Below are 25,257 nucleotides of genomic sequence, written 5' to 3'. Positions count from 1 at the left end.
CTATCCAGTAAAAGTGATCAAATATACTTGCATACTGGGTGCATTTTACTGTTTGCAACACTTAATTGTGTAGTGTGTGTGATGCTGATTTTGACTTTCTTTATGTTAGTTTGGATACAGCTGGTCCTGTTGATCTGTTCTTGTATTTTCAGAAGTTGTGCAGTCACAGGTATAAGCTGATAAAACATGGTTATACTAGCAGGTGAACTGCTACTCATGTGCATGTACTGTGCATGGCTAAAGTCAAGTAGCTTTGTGTTTGAAAACAATGCTAAGCTCATCTACACAAGCCCTCATGCATGGTACTCATTTATTAAAAAATAAAATAAAAAAAATAATTTAAATTTTTTTTTAATCGTATCTGAAAAATAATTTATTAGCTCTTGTTTGACCCCATTCCATCTATTTCACAATATCGCAAATGGCAGATAATTAGAGTGGTGGGAAAATTCCAATTTGTTTCTGTGAATGATCACTCAATTGTTTGTCACAAGGTCATTTTAGGAAATTTCAGGCTGAGAAAACCAATCCATTGAAGGCCAAGGCCATAGTTTATTCTTTCAGAAAGGTATAGGGGTCCGTTGACACTATGCTATTATGCTGCTTTGTTGATGTACATCAGGGGTCAGCAACCTACAGCTCGCTGGCCGCACTCGGCCTGCCACAGCTAAATGTCTGGCCTGTCAGTGTCCATGATGAATTCACAGGCACCCGGCCTGCGGACATTTTCTCTGCCCTCCTCTTCATTGGACAGCGGCTGGTATCGTGGGGGCGGGAACTTGTGGGCGTTAACCTTTTACATTAAACAGTAGGTAATTGGTTGTCGGCCGATCCTAGCAACCGATCATCAGCCTGTTAATGTGAAAAGTTAACTTTAGCAGTTTCCACCCCCATCCAGCCCTGCAACACCAGCCGATCTCTGCTCCACACCTGTGCAAGGTAGGAGAGTTCCACACACAGTGTGGGTGGGGTGGGGGGGGGGGTGCAGGGGACAGAGGACACTGCTTTGGGGGGGGCACAGGAAACTACTATGGGATGGGGCACCCATCTACTTTTTTTTTTATTTTGCATGTTCTTTATGTGTCTGTTTCCTTCTGGGATCTCCAGTTTCCTCCCACACCCCAAAGACATGCTGGTAGGTTGATTTGGCTTCTGTCTAAATTGGCCCTAGTATATGAATGTGAATGTAAATTAGGGACCTTAGATTGTAAGCTGCTCCAGGGCAGAGACTGATGTGAATGTACAATACATATGTAACATAAATTGACAACCCTATAGAAGTATATGTAATAAACAATGTTGACAATGGTTACAAAATTAATGCTCAATTTTAAATACACATTCAATAATATTAAATTCTACAAAATTCATTGTACTGGATACAATAAATAATTTTGGTGTTTTAACTAGGGAGGTAAGCAGGGAGCCTGTGGATTCCCCCCCAGAGGATTCCTATATATGGTAAACTATTAAAATTTCAGCTGTAGTTGACTGAATAGGTAACCCAACACAGGACCCAGCATGGTATGGTACTAGGGCAGTGATGGCAAACCTTGGCACCCCAGATGTTTTGGAACTACATTTCCCACGAGGGTCAATTACATTGCAGAGTCTATGAGCATCGTGGGAAATGTAGTTCCAAAACATCTGGGGTGCCAAGGTTTACCATCTCTGTACTAGGACATTGCTTGATCAATTTACAAACATAAACAAAAGGCATTTATTTTGAAATCGTACATTTTTCATATTCACCTTTTTGTACCCACACTGGAAACTGCTGGTGCCGAGGAACTTTCTGCTATCCGCTTCAGGCATTGCTACTTTAGGCCTGCGGCACCTCTCTTTTTGGGGGTGTAGCCCTCTCAAGGTACGCCTACATTGCTAAAAGGCATGCAGGATGGTTTTGGTGTAGCATGTGATCACATGCCCTCCTGCCCACTTATTAGGTATACCAGGAATTGAAACTTGGCGATGTGCTTATAAGTATTAACATTCCAGTTATATAAGAGGAACCATTGATAAAAAAAACCTCCTCTATATAAGTAGTCTTCATGTTTGAAGGTGGTGCCAAGTGTCTGTTTTCTACAGTACGCAATCAGTGAAACACGTTGACCAAGCACAGAAAATACACACACCTCCATTTCTTAACCACATATATATTGTTAGGAGGTGTATGTATGGTCCCTATATGGAATATATGTATCGCATTATGGCTGTATTGTTTTAATGAACCATTATATCCATGACGTGTGGTGCGTGGGTTTTTTTTATTTTTTTTTATATACATTTGAATCTGCCTCTCGTGTGGGTGGTAGTAAAATCCATCAATGGCAGGACTCGCACGCCATTCTCCACCAGAGAAAATGTTAATTGCAGATTTATTTAACAAGGCAGTACAAAGCTACACGTCCTGTAGTCATAGTAAGCCATCCGATTATAGTTTACTGATTCTGTGAGGTTGATCTGGATTAATACACTTTGCGTTATTGAATAAGTCTGGAGCCTATTTCCTATGGATGAAACAGTACTTCTTACTGGCAATTACATACTCGATAAGAAGTATATATTATAATGTGTGTGTGTGTGTGTATGTATGTATGTATGTATGTATGTATGTATGTATGTATGTATGTATGTATATAATATTTCTCTATCGTGTATATGTTTCACTTTTTTTTTTTTTTTTTCACTATGAGCCTGCAACACATTGCACCTGCGATCAGATCGTGGGTGCTATGTGGTGCTCTTCCAGACATTCTGCGTAAGCTGTCTGCTCCTACTTTGTACAGGAAGGCAGTTACACACTGCCAGGAAGACTCCATTACCTAGAATGCGCAACAGCACCCTTGTAGTTCATTGAGAACTACAAGCCGATTTGCTCAAAGGCTCTGTTAATGAGTGGCATGGCTGGCCAGTGCTGGTGTAACATGTTACAGCAGGAAAACTTCTTCTCCTTTTTTAAAATGGAATGAATTTAGTTTTGAGTGGAGAGAGATTCAAAATATTTTTTTACTAAGGACAGATGAATCCAACTCCATTTTTCTTCCTGGAACCCAAAATGTGCACATCAGTGAGGCCAGGGTTATGTCACCTGTGCCTCACTTAACCAGGAAGTGGAAAAACAGTAATTGTAACTAAAAGAAAAAAAAAATTTACCTAACAGAATGTAAAATGTTTGCATGCAAGGCTACATGCTCATATGATTTCTAGTGAAAGGGGGGGGGTCCCCTTTAACAATTTTGCTGGCCTTAAATGGCGGTAATACTTTGTTAGGGATGGAAGCACACAACTATGTATTTTATACTTGTTTAGTCTGTGACATACATCTGCCAATATACATGTAATATATGGGGGTTTATAATTTAAGTGCACTGGAGGTAGCTCTGGTTTCTTTGTCCCCAGGAGGTGCGATCTGCATCGGGGCCTTCCCCTCCTCTCCCATTATAATGAGACGTGGGGGAGGGACGGGCACCTGATGCCGATCGACGGAACGCCCACATGCCGAGCGGATGATGTCATGTGGTGTTTCTCCAACTGTATGCACCACAAGAGAGGTTTTGGATGCCAACTGCTGGGCGTCGGTGGACGCCCAGGCTATGACGCTGCCTCCCCATTGACCACGTAGCGTGACGTTGGTGGTTCTCTGTATCTGATTGCCTTTACCTATACCACACCCTGGTGGAGTCCACACATTGTCTTCTACATTCCTGGGACACTGCACTATCCTGGTTCATGTTATTCAAAGTCTAAGGTACTACTTGGTTTCCATCGTTCACTCACTAGCTTCTACATGGTAACTTTTTTTTTTTTCCCCATCACTCCCTTTAGCCCTGGGTCACATGATGCGATTTGACATGTCCAATCGCCTGGCAATAGCAGTGTCCAAATTGGTACGACTCCTGCATTTGTTTCCTCTACTTCTTTTTGCGATTTTCAGTATGGGATTTACATTGACATCTGTGCAGCAACCCTCAGAGATGTCTCTGAAATTGCGCCCTGAAGTCAGAACTGACATGCGGGAATGAAATACTCGCACGATTTCATTCCCGCAGTCGGTGTTAACCAAGGCTTATGATGAGAGACACAATCTTTATCATTTTGCTTGTGGCTTGCTTGCCACTGTTATGTCCTTGTGGATTACACTTTCTTTTCCCCTTAGTTTATCAGTTGTGCAATCAGTCCATTGATTTATCTCTCACAGAAGCTCTTTGGAATTTTATATACAGCATTCATTACAAATCACAACTGGTAACCGGGGACCACATTCCAATAGATGTATAACTCTAGGTGTTTGCAGCCTTTTTGCCGTGGATATTACCACCTCAGCTCCCGGGGATGATGTTTTTTCCCACAGTTGCTGATATCATCAATAGTTTTCTATATTGTACTTGTAAGTAAGAGTGCTGGAATCCAGTTGCCGCCCCCCCCCCCCCCCCCGTCCTTTCTTTATGCCAATCATTATACTATTCTGCCATCTTTTATATTTTATTATCGATCCACTCATCAGGAGCAGATGCAAATTAGGAGTAAGTTATCCACGAAACACAGAGCTTTCCTATGATGCTACGTCACAGCAACTGTGTTCAGTATTAGAATCTTTTTGAATCATGAATCGATCCTATACATATGATCATTTTAATATCTAACTATGTTCATGTTTACTTCTGGGTATACAGGTGCATATGAGCAGTTTATGCCTGATTGTGACAGGAATACTACTAGCACACCTGTGGGCTGGGTTCATAAACGTCCCAGGAAGAGAAGTCAGTGCTCAGACTTGGAGACGGCTCTGCCCAGCAGACAGGAAGTCTGGCCTAGGAGGTCGGGAGGGTTCCAGTAGGAGAAAGAGACAGAATGTCTCGAGTCTAAGACTGCAGATGGCAGTCTGTATGTCTGAAGTAGGCAGGTGTAGCCTGCGACCAACGCAGCACGAAGCTGACCGTGAGTAAGCCAGGAGGCTATTATTTGGTTATACAGTTATGGCGGAACCCCTGCCAGGGAAGATTACTGTTTGAACTTTTTAGTTTCTTTTAAATAAAAGTGGGCTGCCATGCCCTAAAACGTAGTCTGGAGTGGCACATTTCTGGAAAACTGCATGCACCACTTGAACCTGAAAATATATATATATATATATATATATATATATATATATATATATATATATATATATATATATATATATATATATATACTCTGATAATGTAACTGTCATTAAGGTGTATGTATGCTCGTATGTAATACTAAATATGTTGCTATATAGTTATTGTTTCTCAGTTGTGTGCTTCATAAAAAGGGGCCCCCCCCCCTTCCTTTATGATATGTAACAGATGGAAGTATGTGAATCTGGCTAGTCACTACCTCCTATAAAGTCCCAATTTTCTTTTCTCCTTCACTAATACTTTGTGAATACTTGGTCAAAGTGCCTAGACTTCAAATATGTGAGCAGCACTGATGGAAACCTACAATAGCATTTTCTCCAGTAAAGTATTTCAGCCTTTCTATTACCCTTTATTTATCCATCCTAGAGCAGCTAATGTAGCTTGTAGGACAGGCCTTGTGTACTTATTTGTTCCACATCAAAGCATTACAGACATTTATTTTTTGCCATTTCTCTCTATTATGAAAGTAGGCCATAGATGGTGCAATTTTTCTTTCCTGTAGCCATGGGTTGCTGGAAAGAAAGTCGCTTGATTCCCCCATCAACAGTCAGTGTTAATGGGGGGGGGGGGGGGGGGGGGGGGATCCCTCCTGCGGGGCCATTGTGTTCTCTCGACAAGGGTTTGCAAGGTGATCACACAGTGATTATTGTTAGCTACTATACCCACTGGCAGCAATAGCATGAAAAAATCTGACATGCTCGTTGTACCTAAGTTGATTGATCGATGGGACTTTGGTACCAAAGTAGATCCATAGATGGTTTGAATCCTTGCCGGTCCCTGCTGAACCCACTAATATTCTAACCATCTATAGCTGGCATAAGAGTCAGACTTGCAGAGCAGATTTGCATTGGATCTGTGTCTGAGGAACTGGATACTTTCTGATGTTATAATGAATCAGGATTTTTGATTGTGACAGACAAGGAACCTTTTCAAGGCTTAGTTTTCCATTTTTTTCTGGCATGAATCATTGAATATTTTATTTTTAAAGGTGTGTTGCAATTTAAAAAAAAAAATTATAAATAAATAAGTCAGCAGCTACAAATACTGCAGCTGCTGACTTTTAATAATTGGACACTTACCTGTCCCAGGGTCCAGCGCTGTGGGGGATTGAAGCCCCGCTCATCTCCCCCTCCATTCGGCGGCGCCGGCATTGTAACTGTGGGCACCCACTGCGCATGCACGCACATCATGATTGGCCACTCAATCATCTGGGACCTTTCACGTGTCACAGGTGATAGACAAGAGGGGGCAGAGCTGAGCCCTTCCTACGCCGAAGGGAAGTGATGTCACGACCCCATGCACTGAAGAAGGCAGACTACGAGGGACCCCCTAGCAACAGCCATTTAGAGGTGAGTAAAAAAAGTATTTTCCAAATGTTATGTACATGGCTCGTGTTCTAATAGTGCAATGTTTATTTGTAGCACTTTTATACTATATGAACAGATATGTTAATGATGGTTGGTTAATTGTGCAATTATAAATAATATACTTTTTTTTGCAGACTCCATTGAAAAAGACTAAAGAGCTGCTTGGAGATCATGGTGTTACTTTTACCAATGCGGTAAGTGTTTCATTTGTGTAACAAGAATTTAAAAGCTCTCTGACATGTTGTTGAATTTACATTAGCAGGCTAATGTAAATGAATGTAGAAATGACAATACATAATGTGCCGATAACTCGTGGAACTATAGTCATTGTATGACACCTGGCAGCTGTGGAAATGAGCCTTTTTTTGAAGTGTTTCTAAAGTCAAAAGGTTTTTTACCTTCATGCATTCCATGCATAAAGATTAAAAAACCTTCTGGTTGCAGCTCCCCTCCCTAGCCCCCCTTATACTTGCCTGAATCTCATTTTGATCCAGCAATGTTCATGAGAGCAGTGACAGTCCTGGGTCTGTCTCTCCTTGTTGGCTCACAGAGCAGCAGGAGCTATTGGTTCCTGCTGCTGTCAGTCACAGTTAGTGAGCCAATAAGGAGAGAGTGGGGAACGGCCCAAGATGCACTCCATGTGTGAATGGACCAATAGTTCTTTGTGTGCTCGGTTTACACCACAACACTGGTATCGCATGCAGATTTTTTTAAAAAATTCTGCCCAAGGAATCTGCAATGTATATGCTGTTTTCTGCACAGGACAAAAAAAACTGATATGACATTAACATTGGTGTGAATAGGGCACATAACTGACACGCATGAAAACCTGAAGTAAAGTGATTTGAAACTGATGTCTCTGCAAGTGAAACCTGCGTGGTTTTCCCATCAGTTGTCATCAGTTTTCATGCAGGTATTGTGTGAACGAGCCATAAGATGAGTATCCTATTACTGTATAGTGGAAGTCTGTTGCCTGTCTAGCTGTAGTATTAGGCCAATTCTGTCACCATGGATCAATTTAGTCTCACTGTTTTGCATGCAGTTCCTTTCCGGATTAGATCTACTCATGATTTGTAATCACCTAGATGCTTAGGAACACAGACCACATGCTGCCAGGCCAATCGTTTTTTTGAGCGTTTCAACTCCTAAAACGCCCAACAATCAAAATCCCATTAATTTCAATGGCACCTGTTCACATCTGAGCATTTTGTCACCTGAAGCAAAATACCTGAAAAACGCCTTAAGCTCAAAAAAAGAACATGAGCTTCTTTGGGACCGATTACATGTGTTTTTCTGTTTGTTACATTGGTGACCTGTACAAAATTGCGGTAAAAATGTGAAACACTCAGGTGTGAATGCAGCCTAAAAACTAACTTGAGTAAGTTTAGGAAATCTCTGGATACAGTCGCTGTGCAGCGAATTGTGTGCAAGATGCAGACAGCTGCTGTGTATGCGTAACACGCCAGGTGGTGGCAACATAGGCTGTTTTTCAGGTTTGGCCTCATTAACCACATGCAATGTTTAGTGAGGGATGGCAGACAAATTACACAACAGCTACTGCTCTTCAAACACACCAGCACTGCATTTTAAGGTGGTGCCATCTTTGCTGACCTGTACAGTATACATTTACCAGTTCACAGACTCGTATGGGACCTCCGAGGAAAGTAGATTGCTATAATGCATTGGGTGCCCCTCTCAACTCCGTTTACCTAACAGCTCTTCATTGGCTGAGTGATATCACTCATCCTATTCAGTGAGGAGTTGGTATAATATATAGTGTGTGGGTGCTTGTATTGTTGTTGTAAAATATATATATATATATATATATATATATATATTAATCAAAACTATAATAATGTTCAACACATACAAGCACCCACACACTATATATTATACCAACTCCTCACTGAATAGGATGAGTGATATCACTCAGCCAATGAAGAGCTGTTAGGTAAACGGAGTAAATATTTTTTTTTTTTTACACTTTGCCCCTCTATTGTTCTTGGGTTAGAGTACTTTGGTCATGCTAGTAGAGGTATTCTAATGGATTAGAGTTGCCATGCTTATCTTTGGACATGTCATAATAATTGTATTATTTTGTATACCACAAAAAGAAAGCGTTTCAGCACTGTAGTATTAAAGCAAAAAAAGCCTCTGGTGCGATTTCCATTCACAGGTTCATGTGCAGATTTTACACTGAAATTGCACCTGAACCAGACTGAAAAACATACAGGACCCTTTTAATATTTGTACCGCAACTGCCCTGCAAAAGCATTAGGAGCCCCACCTTTACATGCTTTATTAGTATTATTATTATATAGGATTTATATAGTGCCAACAGTTTGCCCTGTGCTTTACAATGTTAGGGCAGACAGTACAATTCAATAAAGCACATGATCTTTAATGGCATCCCAGTCTCAGTCCATAGGGTTCAATATTGAGTTGGCCCACCCTTTGCAGCTATAAGCCCATGTTCACATCGGAGCACTTTGACATGTCAAATTGCATGCCAAATCTGTGGCTATTGCCGGCAATGGCAATACATTCTGGAAAGCTTGTTCTTTAGAAAAACAGACTTATTGTCTAGATCACCAGATGAAAATGAATGCAGAGCCCTCACATCTAGGAAATGGTAAGCTGCAATATAATGTTTGCTTTTGGGTTTAATACCGCTTTAAAGAGAGAAAAATCTTTACTGGATAAAGCTACATCTTTATGAAACAAACTTCATGCTGCTATTATAATTCAGTGCTTATTTCAGCTATTAATGAGGATGATTTACTGATACAACAGTGAGCATACAGATTGAGGGCTGTAAAATAATTACCAGGCATTTACCCTTTATTCTTATTTGCAGTATGTTGCCAGTGCTCTGTGCTGCCCAAGCAGGGCCAGTATTCTGACTGGAAGATACCCGCATAACCACCATGTTGTCAACAACACAATAGAAGGGAACTGCAGCAGCAAAGCCTGGCAAAAGACCCAGGAGCCATTCGCCTTTCCGGCTCTTCTTAATTCCATTGGCTACCAGACGTTCTTTGCTGGAAAGTACCTAAATCAGGTACCGGTACTTTTTTTTTTTTTTTTTTTTTTTGTGATCTTCTGTTATAGCCACTAAGCCTATGTGTTTATGAACATATTCAGGGAAATAAAAAACTTTAGAAGTTCTCTTATGGCTCATGCACACTGCAGCTCAAAGAAGTGTCTCCTACTGGCTTCTGAGCTCTTATTTTCTCTGCCTAGAAAAGCCCCTCAATGTTGGTCAATGTGTCCATGCACGCTATGGGTTTTTCAGTTCTCAGGCATAACCCTCCCTCCCCCGACTAAACACGTGTTGAGAGGAGCTTTTGAGCTGAAAATATGCCTACGGAGCATACACACAATCAGATTTTCTGTCGGAAAAATCTTGGATGGTTTTTCCAACGGAATTCCGCTCAAGCTTGCCTTGCATACACACGGTCACACAAGTTCTCTGAACCTTCGACAGTCAAGAATGCGGTGACGTACAACACTACGACGAGACGAGAAAATGAAGTTCAATGCTTCCGAGCATGCGTTAAATTGTTTCTGAGCATGCATAGGAATTTTGTGCGTCGGAAATGCTACACACGATCGGAATTTCCAGTCGGAACTTATTCCATCAGAAAAATAGGACACAGGAGAGCCTACAGAAATTCCGCCAGCAAAAGTCTGATAGAGCATACACACAGTCTCATTTTCCGACCAAAAGCTCTCATCAGTCTTTTGCTGGCCAAATTTCCGATTGTGTGTATTTGTTTATTTTTTTCGCCCATTAGTGCCCAAAAAAAGTGCAAAGAAGCTGGACAATGCATAAAATTATGGTTTGTGAAATAAAAGCTCAAATGCCTTTTAAAAGCAGTGTGCAGGAGCCCCATTTCCAATGATATTGAAAAACTACTACAGTTTGAAGGCTTGTTCATGAGAATTCCTTTTTTGGTTAACTGGTGAAAGATTAAGGAACAATTTAAAGAACTAATAATTCAATGACCCCTTACACACTTTGCAGGTGTAAGGGGTCCACTGAGAAATGGCACCAATATACATGAGCACTGACCACCAGTGTTATGGGGTGCATGAAGTACAGACCCCCCATAAAGGGGAAAGCACTGGCCACAAGTGTAAGAGGTGACTGACCATCGCTGTATGGGGACATGCTGAATGAAGGTAGTACACTGACCCCAAATGTGGGACCACTTACTCCTTACCACTGTCCTCCTACAAGCTGTACTGTGGAATTACATAGCCCTGCACCCCGTTGCACAGCATGTGATATACATTACATTGCCAGACTGCTGCAGTGTATACTCTACATCAGCCTTCCTCCAAACTTTTTACACCAGAGGAACCCCGAAAATAGTTCTGAGGTCTCGGGGTACCCTTAAACCAGTTAATTTTGGGTCAGTGGCAAAAATGTCCCATATATCGGGGTCAATAGATTGCAACTTTACAGTGATGGTCAGAATGCCACTCTTACAGACAGCTAAAAAAGATAATTGTGCGACTGGCTTTGGTCCTGGAGCTAAGCAGATAGCGCTTAATGGGAGCTTTATTAACGAAAGCTCAAGGAACTCCTAGCAACCTCTGGAGGAGTCCCATGGATCCACAGAACTGTAGTTGAGAATGGCTGCTCTACATAATCATATCCTGTCTATCATAATGATAGAATTAACGAGTATAAACTTTGTTTGGGCATGGAAGCATTTTATTTGTTTGTTTTTTTTTTTATTTATTTTTTTAAAGAATTGACTGGGCCCTGGTCTCACAAAGGTCGAGAACCACTGTACTAAATAACTAATGTCCATACAGTGTAAGAAGTGCCTAAGACTGCAGGGTGCACATGTAGCAATATGTGTTACTGTATATTGTGATTTTTCTATTTTTAATTTGTAATTCTTTGTTTCTTAATGTAGTATGGAGCAGACGATGCAGGTGGAATAGGTCATGTGCCTCCTGGCTGGAATTACTGGTTCGGGTTGGTGAGTCTTACATTTAGTAAAATCCATTAGACGCATTCCATTGCATATGGTTCCTATCTGATTATTTTTATCAATGTCTTGATTTACTCAGTCTGCACTTGAGAGTGTTGTGAGCTGCAAGGCAGATCTCAAGTGGCAGAATACCCTCTTGTGTGACAATAGAACCAGGAAAAGCTAGAGGAGAAAGGTTATAATGTAACGAGCAAATGAGTAGGCTAAATGCAATTTTGTGTTCTCATTGTGTACAGGCTGAAGAAGTACAAAGTGTATATTGCATTGGTGATCACTTGACCCATGTCCAAAATGGGGCATGAGCTTCTTTAACACATTTTTGGAGCAGAAAGAGGCCCATTTAGATGAATGGCGCCACTTCAAAAATGCACCAAAAAAAGGCCCAAAATCAGGGAAAATCGTGGGTGCGTGTTATACGCCGATCCCCTGCCTTTGTGAGCCTCTGGGCGGCTTACAGCTGCCTCTGGCCCTTCTCGGCAGCTTTCGAACTACCGAGCGCCGCCGAGATACACAGGACATCCGGCTCTGTATCTCAGCGGCGCCATTTTTAAAAGGCAAAGCTGCAAGTTAAACTTACAAGGGTGCAAATTACACTGATAAGGGTGCAACGATGGACAAGGCTACATGACAAAGCTGCATATGACACTGACAAGGCTGCATTGATAGCCATTTAAATGTAAGTTTTTTTTTTTTTTTTTTTTTTTTTTTTTTCCCTTAAAACTCCCTCCTAAACTCTGGGCCCATGTTATACGCCAATAAATACGGTATTATAATGCTTGGGGGTTACATGTAAACAAAAAGTGCCAGAAAAGGCCTGGGGTCAAGTGGTTAAAGTAACTTTGTAATCTTTTGTTTTTAAACTATCGTAATATAAAGCCTTGGCAATGAATCTTGAATGTAATAATTCATGCAATGTCTCTTTTTTAGGAGAAGAATTCAAAGTACTACAATTATACCATGTCAGTGAATGGTCATTCTAAGCGCTTTGGACAAAACTACAGTGTGGATTACCTAACTGATGTCTTGGTGAGAAACCATTTATTGCCATTGAAGTAGGCTTTCGCAGAATATCTGTCAGTTGTTTAAAGAGGTTGTAAATCGCTGCACACGTTTGTTTGTTTTTTTGCTTTTTTTTTACTCTTACCTGCAAGGCAAAAGCATAATGTGCTAGTATGCATCGCATACTAGCACATTATATGAAACTCGCCTGAAAACGCAGCCTTCCAGTGATGCGAAGTCATCACTGGAGATGGCTTCCATCTTGACTCGTCTTCCTTCCATTTTGCATGTAGGACTCGCCGGTAGCCGTGCCGGGCTCTGAAGAAACGGCAAGGGTGGTTGTTCCTTCAGAGGCATGCGCCAGTGTTGTCAGTGGCTGCATGTACAGTAAATATCTCCTAATCGGTGCAAGTTTAGGAGATATTTACACTACCTGTAGGTAAGCCTTATTATAGGCTTGCCTATGGGTAAATGTCAGCAAAGGAAGTTTACTTCCTCTTTAACTTGAGGCACTGCAGAGGGTGTTAAGGGCATTAGCAGGCACTCTTTCATGAAAAAAAACTGTTTTTAGGCATTAGCTTTTAGACCTTAGTTATTCAAAACTTTTTTTTCTCTTTTTTTAAAATAATAAACATGTCATACTTGCCTACTCAGTGCAGAACTATGGCACAGAGCCCTGATCCTCCTCTTCCTGGTTCACCCGCTGGCAATCCTGGCCAATGGTCTCCTGCTGCTGTCTCTCAGCCAGTGAGGGGGAAGAAGACAGCCATAGCTTCTTCTCTTGTGCACATCGCTGGATCAAGATCTGGCTTATTATAAGGGGAGCTGAAGGGGGAACTGAATGCAGGTTTTACCCCGATGTATAGTATACATTAAAGTAAAAAACCTTCTGCCTTTTAGAACCATGCCAAGAAATGTTCTTTCAGAAAAATGCTTTTTCTTCCCAATATTTTCCTGTTTCAGACAAGTGTTTAATCTGCCTCATCTTTCATTTTTTTTTTTTTTTTTTTTTTTTATGGCTCTAGACTGAACATAATGTATCTCCATGGGTGGCTGGATGTAAATGGATGTATGGCCTTTTACATGTGCACACATCCAAATCCTTTTAGGTCAGCAAAAACAAGTTGTGTTTTTTTTTTTTTTTTTTCAGACTTGGACGGTGCATTCAGATGAGCACTGATGTGAACAGACGCACCCCCACCTATTGAGATTGCATAGGTCAGTTTTTACTCCATCACTAATGGAGTAAAAATTGAAAAGAACGCAGATGTCACAAAAGTGACATCCATGATCTTTGACTTGGCAGGGGATCTGAGGACAAAGTAGGCTTTATAGCTTTATTTTTTATTTTTTTTTATTTTTTGTAGGTGATGTCAAGAATTAAATGGAAGAATAGGTTTAGGGCCAATATTTCTAGTTACCTTACATGCATAGCCTATGCTGCTTCAACTCCTCTTAGTACTAGGTTGACACCTAAAAAGATAATACAAAGTTCATGATTCACTTTAACCACTTCAATACCGGGCACTTAAACACCTTCCTGCCCAGACCAATTTTGAGCTTTCAGTTGAATGACAATTGCGCGGTCATGCTACACTGTATCCAAATGAAATTTTTATCATTTATTTCCCACAAATAGAGCTTTCTTTTGGTGGTATTTGATCACCTCTACGGTTTTTATTTTTTGCGCTACAAATAAAAAAATACCGAAAATTTTGAAAAAAAAAAGTTTTTTTTGTTTCAGTTTCAAAACTTTGTAAATAAGTATGTTTTCTCCTTCACTGATGGGCACTTATGAGGCGGCACTGATGGGCACTTATGGGGTGGCACTTATGGGGTGGCACGGATGGGGCGGCACGGGTGGGCATGGATAGGCAGCACGGGTGTTATACTGTACTAATGGATGCCAATCAGTGATGCCCATTGTGGGCACTGGCATCCATTATGGGCACTGATTGGCATCCATTGTGCTGACTGGCATCCCTGGTGGTCTAGGGAGGATTACCTTTTGCTTAGCATCCCTGGTGGTCTGGTGGCGTCCCTGGTGGTCCAGTGTGGGCATCCTCGGGGGGGGGGGGGGGGGCTGTGCTGATGATCGATCAGCACAGACCCCCCCTGTCAGAGGAGCAGCCGATCGGCTCTCCTCTACTCGCGTCTGACAGACGCGAGTGAGGAAAAGACGATCACCGGCTCTTCCTATTTACACTGTGATCAGCCGTGATTGGACACGGCTGATCACGTGGTAAAGGGTCTCCGTCGGAGACTCTTTACCGAGATCGTAGTTGCCGGGTGTCAGACTGACACCCCGCAACAACGATCGCCGCGATGCGCGCCCCATAATCCTGATCACGTCATATGACGTGCGATCAGGATTATGAAACCACTTTGCCACCGTCAATTTGTAATAGGGCGGGCGGCAAGTGGTTAAATTTACTGCTTCATTTTGCACCAATGCTCAGTCTTCGTCTAAAAATGTTTTTATATGCCAAGATCCTAAAAAGTCTCACTCTGGCGGGCCAGTACACACGATTGGCATTTTGGCCAGAAAAAGACCGATGAGAGCTTTTCATCGGAAAATGCGACCGTGTGTAGGCTCCATGGTAATTTAGTTGGCCGAATTCCCACCAGCAAAATTTTTGAGAGCATGTTCTCAATTTTTGATGGTGTGTATGCAATTCCGACGCTCAAAAACTCACGTATGCTCAGATTCAACTACGAGACGGAAGCTATTGGTTACTGGCTCTTGAACTTCCTTTCTCTAGTCCCGTCGTACATTTTGTACGTCACCGCGTTCTTGGCGGTCGGAATTTGATGTGACCGCGTGTAGGCAAGACAGCTTGAGCGTAATTCAGTCGAGAAAACCATCAGACCTTTTTCTGACCATAATTCCAATCGTGTGTATGTGGCATAACACGCAGCATAAACCGCAGTCTTGGTTGAATAATGGGTGTTTACATCAAAATTTGACGTTGACATATTTGTATTTATATGATCCATATAATTCTCACACATCTTGTATTTTATTTTTTTACTAACAGGCCAATTTTTCCTTGGATTTCTTTAATCATAAATTCAATCACGTGCCCTTTTTTATGATGATTTCCACGCCAGCTCCACATTCTCCCTGGACACCAGCTCCACAGTATGCAAACACATTCCAGAATGTCAGTGCACCCCGCGGAGGCAGCTTCGATGTTCATGGCAAGGTACAGTATCTAGGGATATTTGAACAACACAGGAAACTGTCCAAGCAGTACACTCTCTGTACTATTTCTATCAAACATATTTGTACTGACAAGTTATGCAAGTAAGATTCCCTTACAGCATACAGTTGCACATTCTTTTGAAGCATTTCATGCTGTTCAAGGATGCCATTATCTTTTTTTGTTAAAGCTTACTCGTTAACTAAATATAAGGAAACCTTATGAAACTTGTATATGTATGTATGTATGTATGTATGTATGTATGATGATTCACTAAAGGAAAATAGTCTGTGCACTGCAAGTACAATTGTGCTATATCTGAGGGAAAGCTCTGCTTGATGATTTATATCATCCAAAAATTCTGTCTGTTTGTTTTGTGTTTTTGTTTTTTTCCCTTGTATGTTCCCCCCTCAGATCTCGAGCAACTGTGCTTACAGTGTACAGACTATTTGCCTTTAGTAAATCAACCCATAATGTTAAAAGGTCAGTTCACCAAAAGTGATATTTTCATTAGTAGTAGTTAAGCTCTGGCTTTCTTGTATATCTTGGCTTTCCAGCAATGAGCTCCCCATGCCATAATTCCCACCTCTGTTCTGGCCAGCCTGAAATAGTGTGTGTTCCTGCAGCTCGGCTGTTATTATTTTAATACAAGTACTTTGTATAGCGCCGTTCATTTTCGTAGCAATTTACACATACACTATATTGTCAGAATTATTGGGCCGCCTGCCGTTATATGCACGTGCGCTTTAATGCCATCCCAGCCTTGGTTCGTCTGGGAAGGCTTTCCACAAGATTTGTTGAAGATGTTATATCTGCAAAGGTTGGGCCAACTCAATATTGAACCCTACTGATTAAGACGCCATTAAAGTTTATGTGCAGGCATCCCAATACTTTTGACAATATAGTGTGTGTATGTATGTGTATATGTGTATGTGTGTGTGTGTGTGTATGTATATATATATATATATATATATATATATATATATATATATATATATATATATATATATATATATATATATATATATATATATATAGCAAAGGGAGAACATACAAACTCCAGGCAGGTAGTGTCGTGGTTGGGATTTGAACCGACCCTGTCCTGTTGTATTCCTAATACATAAATGGAAAATGCAGTAGGGATTAAGAAATCCTCTCATAATGGCCCCATCAGGTAATAAGATACCGGAAATAAAGACTCTTTACTTCCAGGGTCCATGCAAAAGATAGGAAATTATCAGGTACGTAAAGAGACCCTGTCACTTTACCCATTCAAGGCAAAATGAAAGTGTTTGCAGACACCGGTAACTTCTGTACAGTAACTTTGTTTTTCATAATTGTGAATTTTTCAATAAATGAGTATATGATGGCTTTAGATGTATTACTCTGTGATTTCTGGGAAGACGCTTTTCTCATTTTGTTCTGTGTTTTTGTATTTTTCTCCTTGTATCTTTTATCAGGACAAGCATTGGTTAATAAAACAAGCAAAAACGCCTATGTCAAACTCCTCTATTCAGTTCCTAGATGATGCTTATCGCAAAAGGCAAGTTGGTTACTTGAAAACTGATTTGAGTTTATAATGGGGTCACAATTGATACTATTGGTTTTCTATCAATGTCCACTAAGATAAATATGCAGGGTGCCGTTTAAGCCCCGTACACACTATCAGATTGTCTGCTGAGTTTTTCCTTCAGATTTACTAAAACCATATAATATGAGGTCAAACCTTAGGAGTTTCAATGTGTATACAATCAGGCAGGCCCTTCTACTACATGGTTTTGGTAAATCTGAAGGAAAAACTCAGCAGACAATCTGATAGTGTGTACGGCTTTAGAGCTGCCGCGACGAGTCGACGTAATCGATTACGTCGACTACAAAAATACATTGATGTGCGTGCAGGGCGTCGATGCGTCACAGTGCTTAGTATCTACCGCTGTCCTCCGTGCTGCCGCTCCCTCTCTTCTCCCCCTCCGTGCCGCCATCCCTAGGAGTGCAATGGATCGTCACCGATCCGTGATCCGAACGGGTCACCCCGCTCGGATCGGCACATGCTGCGATCCGCGGAGCACTCCGCGGTCTCGGCCTTAGGAGAGGCCGTGGCTTCGGCCTAGCTCCGAAGCGGCGGCCATCTTTCTACACCCAGGCATTTACAATGTGATCGTTCCGACGGAAGAAATAATCAGCTTGCAAGCTCCCCCCTTCCCCCCCACTTTTTGTACTATATGGACCAGTTACTCTTGTCTTTGTAATTATGACATATTTGTGAATATGTAAAAATAATATTTTTTAATAATAAAATTGATTGTTTTATATATAAACTCTTTTGGTGCCTTGAGTATATTAGCGCTGTAAAAATCCCCTTCCCTTTTTTCCTTTCAAATATTTTAGACTATATTGGGATGAAGTGCTGTCTAATAAGGTGCTGATGGAGGTCTGAGTCAAATAAATATACTTTCCCATATTTCTGTCTTCAAGGATGCCAAACATAAAGGTTTTAATCATAGCATTTTTAGATATCCTATTTATAGCCCCCCAGGGGGGTGTTCATAGAATTGTGCTACGTTTCATTGAGAGCTGGTGCTGGACACTTAGAGGACAGTGTACCATTTAATGGACACTTCTAATTACTGTGGAAAAATTGAGGGAAGATTGACTGATAATTTTATTGTATTGCAGTCCTTCTTACCATGATGCCAGCTCTGTTTCTTGGAGCGCCTGTTATTTGCAGTGTGCATTGCACATTGCCGTCTTGTTTTTCTTTGCTTGGGCATTTATAGTGCTATGGTGCCCTTTTCATAATGCAATATGTTTGGTGGTGCAGGTGGCAAACTCTGTTGTCTGTTGATGACCTGGTAGAGAAACTTGTGAAAGAGCTCCAGAATCGGGATGAGTTGAATAATACATTTATCTTCTTCACATCTGACAATGGATACCACACAGGTAAATCGATTTTTTTTTCTTCCATTTTCGCTATGCGAATCATTGGCCCTATGCTATGTTTCATGGTAAAAGGTCCGTACAGAAACATATAAAGCTCCTAGCTAGGAAGCAGAAGTCTTATCTTTATTTAGCACCGAGGAGGAAATGTGACCATTATCTTGCTCATGTGATTGACATTTTACCCGTGAAAATTGTTTTGCACAATATAGATGGTCAGATGTTTATTTTTCATCTGCATACAGTAGATGTTGCTGTAATTGTATGTAACGGATTAAAAAAAGTAGGGCTTAAATTGATTGTAAATGGGTTGTTTTATAAGGTGATCATTCAGCAAATACAAGGCAAAAGATTTGTGTATAAATATATATATAAAAAAATGTATAATTACCGTTTTTATTAGTGATTACATTCCCTCTGTTCTCAGCTGCATAACAGCTGTTGGGAGGAGACATATAAGCTCACTGATCTTCCCAGTTAAAGGCTGTGCAGAGGAGGTGTGTTGGTTTAAGTCTAATCATTGGAGAGCACACAGAGTTCCCAGCATAGAGAGCTGACCATGGTGTCCTGCTCAGTGTAGTCAGTTTTAGTAATATTAAATGCTAGGGTAACACACACTTTAAGGTCTTGGCCTTGGTTCACACGGAATGCGGTCTGTGCGACGTCATGTTCAGATGTCTATGCAAGTAGCATGTAAAATAGCCAAAAATAGTGCAGGAACTTTTTCAAAATCGACGCAAGTCGGAGTCGCACCAATTTTAAGCCGTTTCATAGGCACAAATAGGGTGCAACTTGTCCTGCGATTTTACATGGTCAAATTGCATGACAAGTCGCGCCAGTGTGAACTGGGGCTAAAGGTAAAAAAAATCAACACTTTTCCAAATTATTAAAAAAAATGAATCTTTATTTTTACTTTTTATTTAGAGGATTGCAACAGATAACAACAATAAAAACATGGGCCCTATACAGTTTTTGAGCATATATTTCAAGGCACTGCAAGGCTAAGTTCAAAATAAATCCACAGAAGAATACAGCATCACCTATAGAGTCCATATTGATCAGCAAGAATCTGTATACTGAAGTATCAGTGGTCTATCCAAACATAAATGACCTAGTTAAATGGGTGTCAAAGGGCCTCTGGGATTCTGGGAATGATTACAGGGTAGGAATGTGTGCTCAGAAAACCTCAAAGCACAGTAAACAAATACCTATGCTTCCCTGAATCTGCTTGCATCCAAAATAATTTCTTATGCATTAAAGAGAGTAGGTCAAAAGGGAGAAGGGGGGGGGGGGGGGATTCGGAATCAGGATTGGTGACCCAGTAGGAAGTAACTATACATATTCATAAGAGAAACGGAAGAGATTCCATTAGAACCACCTGGTCTTATGTTCCTCATTTTTGTCTCAAAGGGACGAGGTCAGGTCCTCCCAGTTGTTCGATATCATTTATTCTTGCGAGACATTGTGAAACGGTTGGGGCGGATTGTTTTCACATATTAGGGATACAAGCTTATGCTGTGAATAATAGGTACTTAAGCAGAGATTTATTCTATTGCCTCTCTGAAAGTGGAGCGAGATTAGGCAATATTGCTGCAGGGTCGTTCTGTAAGGAAATGCCAGTGAATTTGTGGACAAGTTGAAGCACAGGTTGCCAGAATGTACTCCGTTTCAGGGTAGTCCCAAAAAAATGTGTAAGACATACCACATCTCCAGCAGTGATCACTCTGTTGAGGAAACCATTTGGCAAGGACTGACAGTCCTATACCAACAGGTCACAATTTTGTAGGTGGTCTCCTGGTATCTGATGCACAAGGAAGATTGGTGTGCAAGTCATTATTATACAAGTATTTACCCCTTTTGTACTGAAATCTTCACATAAGCTAAATTTTTAGATGTCAAAAAAATATAGTGGTATGAAGTTGACGTGTGAAAATAGTGTCACATGATCTCAACATGAATACATCTGTATCTGGAAGGTCCCAGAGCAGCATTTTTCAACCCTTTTACCATGGAGGAGCGGTTGAAATAACTTTTCTGGCCTAGAGGACGTCTGCTATAAATTATATCCACGACTCAGTGTATTAGAGTAATGGATGGTCGCTGGAAAGAATGCTCCTTAAGGTGGTCATGGACGGTTTGAGTCTGGGCCAGTTCTGCAGGAACCAGCTGAGATTTGAACTATGTATGGACAGGTTGAATATACCCAAGTTGATCAATTTATTGCTAGTGGCTGTTATAGCCCCTAGCAATAATCGTTGTGTTTTCTTGGCTCACGGCTTCCCCTTCCCCCCGTGGTTGTAGAAAAGGAAAATCTATGGCTGTACATTGATCGCCATTGGAAAGAAGCCCATAGCGCGCCCTCCCCCCTTTTCAGACAGTTAAAAAAGATCACAGTTGTCAATGGTTACTCATCTGAGAGGCAAAAATTGCTCATTGCTCAAGGAACCATTAGCAACCCTAGTTGAGAAAGGCTGCTCTGTAGTTTAGGGAACATCTTTAAACAAAGCAGTGTTTGTAATCCTGTCTTTCCAAAACACTGCTTTGTGGCCTACACCAAATTCAAACTTTTTGGAGGGCTGCCATCTTTAAACAGCAAAAATGTCATTCCTGATATTTAATGCCAAAACATATAATTTTTGCAAGGTTTGGGAGGTGCAAAATCTGCTCCCTTTAGCAGTGGAGAAAAAAAATGAATTTTGGTCTGAGTAATTGCATTTGGAGAAAGGCAGATGTTTTATCTGTTGCCAGATGTTAAACATGTAGAGAATTGTCCGTGTCTTTTTCTTGAACAATATAAAAAAAAAAAAACTATACATTTGCAAATGAATTATTAAAGTAAGTGGCCCATATCTTATCAGGTCCTTTTAATAAAATATTTGATATAGATATTATGTTGACCACTGTGTACATATGTTTTGTATTGCATTATACCTGAAATAATATCTTCCTCACACTGTCCATATTGCAGGTCAGTTCTCACTGCCAATAGACAAAAGACAGCTGTATGAGTTTGATATTAAAGTTCCACTACTTGTTCGTGGACCTGGCATCAAGCCTAACCAAATAAGCAAGGTAAATGGACAGAACTTAAACTACTATCTTCTGATATAAGGATTTGTCGATTTTGTGATCATTTAAATACTTTTTTGTATGTCACTAAGTATCTGAAGGAAATGTAGTAAATATTGGTTGGGGTAGATAACGGTAATTTGCTTGAGACATAACCACCAGGCATGTGCTTCTGCCTATTTTCTAACTTCATACAAACTGACAGATGGAGTCTGGCTGCTGTGGACAGCACCTCTACTTTTCCTTTATTCCATTTTCAGGAGCCCCGAGGAGCAGAGAAATGCTTTATTAGCTGAATATTCTACAGGACATACTAACCGCTTGTCTACCAAGGTACATTTCTAAACCCCATGGTAACAAGTGGTTAAATCCAAGCTCACTGTTGCTGCACATGTGAGCTTGGTACAGATTTTAAAGCGGACCTCCACCCTCAAGTGGAAGGTCGGCTCATCTGATTCCCCGGTGCCACAATCGGCACCTTTCAGGGGGGAGGGGGGGTGCAGTTACCTGGATAATCCAGGTATCTGCACCCACTTTCGGGACAGACCGCCGCAGATGCGCCCCTCCCCCCCCCCCCCCATTGTGTTCTGGGAAACACACAGTTCCCAGGACACAGAGGGGACCAGCAGAGACGTGCAGCGTGACTCGCGCATGCGCAGTAGGGATCCGGGCAGTGAAGCCGCAATGCTTCACTTCCCGATTCCCTGACAGAAGATGGTGCCGGGGGCATCAGAGAGACGCGATTGCTCGTCATCTGCTGCCGACATCGCTGGACCCTGGGACAGGTAAGTGTCAATTTTATTAAAAGTCAGCAGCTGCAATATTTGTAGCTGCTGGCTTTTAATATTTTTTTTTTTAAAGGTGCAGAACCACTTTTCAGACTACCCTTTGTTGGTTCTTAAAGTAATTGATGGGCTCCTAGAGCCACCATGGATCCCTCATACGATCCTATGTATGGCGTCACTTCCAGGGTCACAGCTGTCATTCCTCAGCTAGTGTAGCCAACAATCTGTGTTGGAATAGCTGTATTCGAGGCGATGGGAGAGATGTCTACATAACGAGTACCTGTCATCGGACTGTGCTATCGCATAGGGGGCTTGTTAGCTCATTTGTGGTAGCAATTAAGTAAATTAAAATAATTAGTTTTGAATAAAATATTAAAAATAAAAATAACAGGCACCCCAGTCGCTTCCGCACACACCCCATATAAAAAGTGCAGCATAAGGTGAACGCGTGTATGTAAACATAAAGTGTGTGTGTGTGTGTATGTATGTGTGTAATACACTCTATATCTTTCATGCACACCAGTCAATATAGATTTATTTATTTTTACCAAAGACATGTAGCAGAATACATGTTAGCCTAAATTTTATGATGAAATGTTTTATTTTTGTTTTTTACGTTTGGTCTTTTTTTTTTTTTTTCACTTCTGTAATAAAAAAATAAAACCCAGCGGTGATCAAATACCATCAAAAGCTTGATTTGTCTGAAAAAAAATATTGCATTTTTGTGTGTACAGTGTTGCATGACAGCGCAATTGCCAGTCAAAGTAGCACAGTGCTGAATAGCAAAAAATGCCCTGGTCATAAAGGGGGTAAAATCTTCCAGAGGGAAAATGGATAAAGAAACTGATAATTGCTCTGATTAAATGTATAACGTCAGCACATAGACGAATAAGGTAAATAACCATATCCATTCCTAGAATGCTGAGCAACTATTATTTTTTCTTTTTTTTTTTTTTTGATAGGCCAGTGGTTCAGCTTACACAGTATTAAGAAGGAAGAACAAAGAGGAGACTAAAGCCCCGTACACATGGGCCAGGTGACATTGACCAGTTCAATAAAAACTGTCTGACATTCAGCCCGTGTGTATGGCAGGTGATCTGACAGAACAAGCATGCTGGAAAACCAGCAGCCGATCGGACTTCTGCCGATCGGGCTGTCCCCCTGCCAGAGCACAACAGCTCAGCAGGGGAGATCGCTGTACTAATATGGGAACCTGCAATCTGTGTGTACCAGGCTTTGGAATCTGCATTAGTCAAATTAGTGTATTTGAGACACAACAGCAGACTGAGGGTCACGCTTTTTGTGGCGCACTACATGTTTTAAGACAGCCCAAACAATACCCCATAAAAGAAGTTTGTTTTGAAATCTTTTTGCAATTTTTTTTAAAAGAAAAAAATGAAAATAAATACATGTACATAAGTATTCACAGCCTTTGCCATGTCACTCAAAATTTGAAGGGTAAGAGTAGATAAAAATGTCTGCAGCGTTGAAGGTCCCAATGAGCACAGTGGCCTCCATCATCTGTAAATGGAAGAAGTTTGGAACCTCCAGAACTCTTCCTAGAGCAGGCCGCCCAGCCAAACTGAGCGATCGGGGGAGAAGGGCATTAGTGAGGGAGGTGATGGTCAATCTGACAGAAATGCAGCATTTCTCTGTGGAGAGAGGAGAACCTTCCAGAAGAACATCCATCTCTGCAGCACTCCACCAATCAGGCCTGTATGATAGAGTGGCCAGACGGAAGCCACTCCTCTGTAAAAAGCACATGACAGGCCGCCTGGAGTTTGCCAAAAGGCACCTGAAGGACTCTCAGACCATGAAAAACAAAATTCTATGGTCTGATGAACCAAAGGTTGAATACTTTGGTCTGAATTGCAAGCGTTATGTCTGGAGGAAACCAGGTACTACTTATCACCTGACCAATACCATCCCTACAATGAAGCATGGTGGTGGCAGCATCTTGCTGTGGGAATGTTTTTCAGAGGCAGGAACTGGGAGACTAGTCAGGATTGAGGAAAAGATGAATTCAGCAATGTAGAGAGACCTCCTTGATGAAAATCTGATCCGGACCTGAGGTGAAGGTTCATCTTCCAATAGGACAACGGCCCTAAGCATACAGCCAAGATAACAAAGAAGTGGTTACGGGACAACTCTATGAATGTCCTTGATTAACCCAGCCAGAGCCCAGACTTGAACCCGATTGAACTTCTCTGGAGAGATCTGAAAATGGCTGTGCTCCGACGCTCCCCATCCAACCTAATAGAGCTTGAGAGGTCCTGCAAAGAAGAATGGGAGAAACTGCCCAAGACGAAAGATGGGTGTGCCAAGCTTGTAGCATCATACTCAAAAAGACTTGATGTTATAATTGGTGCCAAAGGTGCTTCAACAAAGTATTGAACAAAGGCTGTGAACACTTATGTACATGTTGTTGTTGTTGTGTGTGTTTTTTTTTTTTTTTAAAACATTTGCAAAGATTTCAAACAAACGTCTTTCCTGTTGTCATTATGGGATATTGTTTGTAGAATTTTGAGGAAAATAATGAATTTAATCTATTTTGGAATAAGGCTGCAACATAACAAAATGTGGAAAAAGTGCTGTGAATACTTTCCGGATACACTGTTGTGTAACTATTACCATCCCTTTTTAATGCATCAACATAATTGTATGAATTCTAAAATAAAACCTTCCAAGGCTTTTTTTTTTTTTTTCAAATAAGCAATTAAAGTATGTAC

At 41.1% G+C, this 25,257-nt stretch overlaps 1 protein-coding gene across 1 annotated transcript in view; it reads left to right on the top strand.

The window, feature by feature from the left end:
* GNS (glucosamine (N-acetyl)-6-sulfatase) overlaps positions 1-25,257 on the top strand; it is a 46,898-nt gene that overhangs the window by 4,039 nt on the left and 17,602 nt on the right. The window contains exons 2-9 of the mRNA XM_077469772.1: positions 6,661-6,720; positions 9,384-9,587; positions 11,458-11,523; positions 12,463-12,561; positions 15,573-15,740; positions 17,198-17,280; positions 18,559-18,677; positions 21,643-21,746. Of these exons, the coding sequence (XP_077325898.1) occupies positions 6,661-6,720; positions 9,384-9,587; positions 11,458-11,523; positions 12,463-12,561; positions 15,573-15,740; positions 17,198-17,280; positions 18,559-18,677; positions 21,643-21,746 (903 nt within the window). The remainder of the gene's footprint in view (positions 1-6,660; positions 6,721-9,383; positions 9,588-11,457; positions 11,524-12,462; positions 12,562-15,572; positions 15,741-17,197; positions 17,281-18,558; positions 18,678-21,642; positions 21,747-25,257) is intronic.

Source organism: Lithobates pipiens, unplaced genomic scaffold, assembly GCF_037356315.1.
Source record: "Lithobates pipiens isolate NorthernLeopardFrog02 unplaced genomic scaffold, aLitPip1_a1.2 Scaffold_8, whole genome shotgun sequence".
NCBI classification, from domain to species: Eukaryota; Metazoa; Chordata; class Amphibia; order Anura; family Ranidae; genus Lithobates; species Lithobates pipiens.
The sequence above is the reverse complement of the archived record's forward strand: the minus strand, read 5'-3'. Positions and strand labels throughout refer to the sequence as shown.